The sequence below is a fragment of the Charadrius vociferus genome, unplaced genomic scaffold (genome assembly GCF_000708025.1).
Source record: "Charadrius vociferus isolate BGI_N301 unplaced genomic scaffold, ASM70802v2 scaffold68, whole genome shotgun sequence".
Classification (NCBI taxonomy): Eukaryota; Metazoa; Chordata; class Aves; order Charadriiformes; family Charadriidae; genus Charadrius; species Charadrius vociferus.
The window spans coordinates 4,545,005-4,551,487 of record NW_009649946.1 but is presented as its reverse complement, the minus strand read 5'-3'; the positions used below and the strand labels follow the sequence as shown (position 1 = coordinate 4,551,487).

General features: G+C 35.2%; 1 protein-coding gene across 1 annotated transcript in view; it reads right to left on the bottom strand.

Moving 5' to 3' along the window:
* The window catches only part of FAM120B (family with sequence similarity 120B), a 113,181-nt gene that overhangs the window by 59,609 nt on the left and 47,089 nt on the right, over positions 1-6,483 (bottom strand). Inside the window, exon 9 of the mRNA XM_009891482.1 lies at positions 4,057-4,114. Within this exon, the coding sequence (XP_009889784.1) occupies positions 4,057-4,114 (58 nt within the window). The remainder of the gene's footprint in view (positions 1-4,056; positions 4,115-6,483) is intronic.

The window sequence follows — 6,483 nt, the reverse complement described above, 5'->3', positions numbered from 1 at the left end:
GATCCCTGCAATGCAAATCAGACAGTGTTGTGTAAAAATTGTGTCTGTTCAGACTTAAAACAGCTAGAATCCTGTATTGCTGCCAATTTATTTGTTTAGCTGGACTGCTGCTATATGCAGAGTATGAAGAGATATATTTATTGGGTTACAAAGAGAAAAATACATGCGAGGACATTATAGTATTGAGTTATATATGTCTGACAATACTACTCACTTTGACATAACTTGTATACTAAATAGGAATTAAGTTCCACTGACAGTTGCCTCAAAGCAGTTACCTGCACAAGGCCTAGGAAACAACATTAAATGAACAATAATGGACTGAAACCAACAGAGTTTAAATTGGTAATCATTGCACCTTAAAGATAAGTGTAAGCTGTACAATAGCTACACTACGTCTTCTGAAAATAGATTTTGAAATTAGAGATAAATTTCCTCTTTGGAATATAAAAATAATGCTTCTTCCTCATGCTAAACACCTCTAAAGATATTTAATTTCAAGTGTACTTATGTACTATTCTAAAAATACACATATCCCCAAAGTAGCAATAAAGTCTGTGTGATGAGTAATAGACCAGTGAAAATTAACACAGGAGATGCCTGATTGCCCTACCTGTACTCTGATCACTTACTTAGATCTCTTGGGATTACCTTATCGGTAGAGTGAAATCATCGTGCCACTAATATCTGCAAAAGATGCACCAATTATGTGAGCAGGGAAAAAATTTTACCCTGTGTGATTCAAACAACTGCCACTTAGGAAGAAAAAATTAAAAAAAAGAATGCATTCCAAATGTCTGATAGTTTTCCCTTGATTTAGAATTCCCTCCAAAATTATACTGGCCAGAGGCTCACTCACACCTTTACATTGAAGCTAAAGGCAGATGTGAGGTCTAGCATAAACCTTAAATGTTTCATGAATGACATATGGAGGAGAACTCTAGGTATTCCAGAAGAGCTGCATGTGATGCAGCTCTGAAACACCCCAAAATAACAAGACACTAAAGCTGTAGCAGTTTTGTACATAGAAACTAATTTTATAGCTCTCTGGAATGTTTTAGCTACCCTTTTCTCATTCTCTGACATCGAGGAACAATGAAAGTAAGCCATATGATGGAAAAGTAACATTTTTTAACCATGACATCGTTGTAAACACTTTAGAAGTATCCTTTTTTGTCTGAGGCTGGGCACTTTCAGCCTCATATAGCATAAAGGTTTAACAGAAGAGACATAATAGTTTTGACGACAGAACCAGATGAATTATATTTTTGCAGCCTTCTTCAGCACCTTAGACAGGCCTCGACTTTTTAGACAGAATTTTTAATGATCATTTTTCATAACTGTGTCAACAAGGTTCTTGTAAAAAATGCTACCTGGAACCTAAATTATATAACAATTGGTTCACAACATTCCATAATTTACTTCTCTAAGCTATAGGCTAGGAAAAAAAACGTACACAAAATAAAATGGAGCTAAAAATGAGTCATGATAAATTTCTGATGAGAGCCTTCCCACCCCATTTGTGAAATACCAATGAAGCTTTTATGATCTTCAGCATACAGCATTTCATAAAAATGTATCTTGTTCTCTTATCCATTTTCATCTACTTCCAGTAAATAGTAGGGTCACGTGGATGATCTAAAAGACAAACAGTTGTGAGGAGACAAATAAGACACACGAACATCAACACTGAAACAATTTTAGAAGTTACGGCCTGTTGCAGGGTAGGATTTTGTTATCTGTATTATGAAGGTGATTAAACTACCATAATGATGCATTCTGCGTTTAGTGATCTATGTATTAATTATCCAGATCAGCACTTATGTTTTGAACCTTAAATAAGTCTGCAAGTCTTAATGCAAGAATTAAGTTTTATAGTGTCTGCTACTCTCGGTTAGTACGGGTCATGAGATAGCTTTCAGATATAAAACCGATTTTCCAATGCTTATAAAAATAAATAATCCCGGCAGTAATACAATAAAAATCCTAAGACTGAGATACAGTTTCTGTATCAGTAAAATCTAGAATGATGATTATGAGAACTACACTCACAAGATACTAATCACTATTATTGAAAACAAAGAAGAAAAATAATCCGAAAGAGTGGACTTTCCAACGGGATAAACATTAAGGCCACAGTTTTCTGCGTAAATTGTAAGTTTTTGTCCATGTGCAACACCACTGACTTCACTGTTTCGAATAGTCATCATCCTCAGCAACTAAACATGCTCTTAAGAAAATCTGAAAACTCTGTGTCCTGGTTTGAGGTAAAACAGGACCAATTTTGTTCAGTAACTTTGCTTCTTAGCTGGGCCCTTTCGAACTACTGAAATTGGCAGCATATTTTGCAGACACTGGTCACTCTCAGAGTGGTAAGACCTATGTTTATAGTTGATGCCAAGGCATGGTATTTCAAAACTTGCTCTTAACGTGTTGCCTCTATCTTTGGATATCCTCTTTTTCTGCTGCTCAGTCTTTTGTGAGAGCAGAAGAGGCATCAGGCTTTCATTCTTCTTTCATCATTTACCTCTCATATGAGAAGAACAGAGGTTATTATATAACTTAATGTACTGAAAATGCTGAAGTACAAAACTAAAGATACTGTGATTCCAAAGCATATAAACAGATGAAACCCCATCAGTTCCATAAACATCCACTTCAGTCAAACCAATTCTAAGACTGCTAGAAACCTAAGAGAAGCGTGAAATTGTTGAAGATTACATAAATGGAGACAGTTTTCAATTAGGTTGAGATGCAGATCAGTAAAGAGATAACCACAGTTCTAAGTGTGTCATCCACTTTCTAAGTGACATAAGTGCTGTTCACACTTTTTTCCTCTGGTACAATTTTTACACTTCATGATTTAAAATGGGATTTCTGCATAACTGCCTATTTTTTCACGCCTGAAGACAGCAATTAAGTAAAGTACCTCTGATTATTTTTAACTGAATGGATATGCAAATGGAAGACATAAGAAAGTTGCTGTAATCTTAAAAACAGTTTCTTAAAAAACACAAGTAATGACTTGAAGAGGGGCTTTTGTGGTACCAATTTACCAATATATGATCCTATGGTGCTGTTAAAAATTGCACATGCTCTGTTATTTTACATTTCTTTAGTATTATTTACATTAACTCTATTTAAAATAATTTAATTTTATAATTAAATACATACATCACTGAAAGTTATTCACAAAAGGAAATATATTAATTTTTAAGAAACAATTATGAAGATAAGTGTTTAAATGACAATTCTGGACAGGAAAAAATACTTAGTTCTCATAAATATTACAGAAGCATAGCACAAGACTCAGATTCTTTCTCTCCTCAGCAATGATGTGGGTTTACTCCACAGTCAGCTGAGACAGAAAAAGTTGCTTAATTAGAAGTGCCAAAAGTAATAGCAATTTTTGGCTCTTGAAAAAAAGCGCTGCATTTTACAGGAAGGTCAGGTTGTTTCACTGGCAGATGATGTTTACATCAGTGATGTCACGTTTCAAACTTTTCAACAGGTTTCAGTAACAATGGTATAACCCTTAAAATAAAGATATAATCCACAATTAAGACATAAACCACAATTCAGCATGGATATACCACATTATATCCATGCTGAACATGGAGTAATATAATATATTACAAGAGCAAATTCTTGTAATATACACAACTATAACGAAAATATGCAAAACTTATAGTTTAAGTCTTAAAACTCATAGTCATGAATACCTAACTATGTTGTAAAAACACTTTAAACACTGACAGTGTAAAAACACTGTCAAAGGGACAAAACAATGTAGCTATATTGTGCTACGCTTCAGCTGGTATCTTTAAGTTAAGTTTTAGTGATTCCGGTCTCATAGCAAGCTTAGACCTAACATGACAAGGGATTAACAGGCTGAATACCCTCAGCTTTGAGTGATTTCCTCCGCAGTCACATTTTATTCTGCAAAACTCATAAAGTCACAGGTACTCTGTAAAGTTCATAAAAAGAGACAAAAATTATCTCAATGGTAACTACCCCATCATCTCAGTTTCCCACCTGTATACATGTAGTCTTTACCAAGGATGAAGGTGGAATCTTCTCCTCCGGTCTGGATGTCCCAATCTATAACCTCTACCTGGAGGGAACAGCAGAGGAATTAAATACTTGTAATTAACATTAAAGCAGGAAAACAAGGGCTTATTCAGATAGCCTGCAAGAGAAAATACATTTATACATATTATGAAAAAATAACATTTCTGTCTCCAGTTGATGTATAGCATTTTGAGATGTTGAAGGATAAAGTCCACAGTGGCATTGCTCTTCTTAAAGCTCTTGGGCCACTGTAACTTTTAAATGTAGTCCAATAAATGCGCTAGGATAGCGAATCACACAGGTCATATACTCTGGTTAGTAGATCAGACTGTGTGAATTCAGGAAAGGAAAATAAACTATTTAGAACCAGACATAAGCTATATTAACAAACATTTTCATACTGGTTTAAGTGTGTCTGTGTGCAATACTGCTTTAGTTTCCTAGATTCCTATAAGCAAAGTACTACTCAAATTGTAAATGCAACCTTTTTTTCAGCCCTGAAGTTCCACCAAGTCCCACCTACATTACAGTTCTATCAAAATCCTATTAATCAGAAACATGTTTGAACACAGAGTATTCAACACGAGTGTAGAAGCCTTTATTAAATACCTAGCAAATAAAAACTTGCTACAAACTCAGATCCTTCAATTTAATTGTATTACATTCAGCTACATGGTTTACAGTGTGCTAAGACTGAAGTCAATGTACCTTTTTGATGCAATTAGATTGCATGAAGAAACGGGGCTCTGGATAATTCCCTTTTGTCTTGGACAAAAGAGTTTCTCTTGAGTGAGATAAACCTCCAACAATTCTATTTTTTCTATATCTTTCCTTTCCCCTGAAAAACTGCTTTCAATTTTCCAAAGAAAGCTTTTCTTCAAGACCTTGCTTTTAAAGAAAAATAAACACTTTTGAAAAAGTGGCATTTTCTAATTTAAATTATTTAAAAAACAAAAGCTGCCTATTTTCCTTTTACTCTTCCAAGAGAGAGATGGAATTAAAACAAGGCAAAGGATGGAAACAAAGAAAGCAAAATTATTTTTTTGGAGAGAACATGATTTGCTTAGGCAGACTATAGCTGACTCCCAAACCCAACAACTTCTAAATGCGAGTATGAAATTGTCAAAACTCTTCACTATTTCCCCATCCCGCTGTTTATGATTCTGGTGGTAGCTGAAATTATCACCTATTACTTCTAGCTCTCTGACCGCTCTTATTCATTATGTCCTCATCCCTCCCCTGGGTCCATTATACAGAGAGTTCTGGTGTCTACCTTACCACTGGCAGAAATTATATATCCTTGCCAATACCTCTTGTTATTTCTAATGTATTAGGCTATTGTTGATTCCAGCCATTCATGTAGCTGTTACAATCAGTCCCACAGACGCTCTCTTCCCTGTGTTCTTCCCTTATCTTCAGCTCAATGTTCAGACGGGTTCTCAAATACTAGTATGAGAACCATTGTCCAAATCACCGAAATGTTAAAATACAGCTATAGGAATATATAAGACAATGCATAGATAAGGCTAGGCTTACTTTTTTTATTTTCTTTTTTTGCCATCTTTTGTACATTGATTTAGAACTAGGTGGTAATTTGTACACTATGACAAACAATCTCAGTATTTATCAGCTGGACTGCTGAAGAGAGTGACAAAGACACATGATGCTCAATGGTGATTTCCATAGTTCTTAGTGCTCAATTTATTTCTAGCTATTTGTAGAATGAGGTAACAATGTGATTCAAAACAATGTAATAGTGGCCTTAACTGCTAATTAATGAAGTTTTATCTACCAGTAGGCTATACAGCATGTGGTGTGGTCTTTCAGCCATGAACCTAGAATCTGGAAAACCATGCTTTATTACAGACTTCTATGCTACATCAGGCAAGACTTTTAAACTCAAAGCACACAGATTACAAAGTGCTGCAATGCAAAGTTTTATATCTCAATAACAAAAGCCCAACCTTAGCTTTAAATTAGATACCTACAATCTGTTTAACAAGCATCAGAATGGACAGACACTCAGAATGGGATACACAAAAGTCAGCGTGCTAAGTAGGAAGTCTTCTAAATTAACAAACAAGAAACACTAATGAAAAATCTACCTCCCTGTGAGGATTAGCTGTCCTGCTCTGAGTTACGTGGATGCACTCCCAACTGGGATGCACAGCCAAGAAATTTATGAAGAGAACTTAAAATAAATAAATAAAATCAAAACAAAACAACTCCCCCCCCCCCTCAAAAAACCAAACCCAAACCCCACAGCTGCATTCCCTTCTCTCAAAATACAGCTAGAGGATGAGACATTAATCACAACAGATCAGTGGTTACTATTCACCATAAAATGAGGGATGTCTAAGTTCAATTCTTGTTCTGCCTGAGGGGATTCAAACCATCATCTCAGAGAAATAC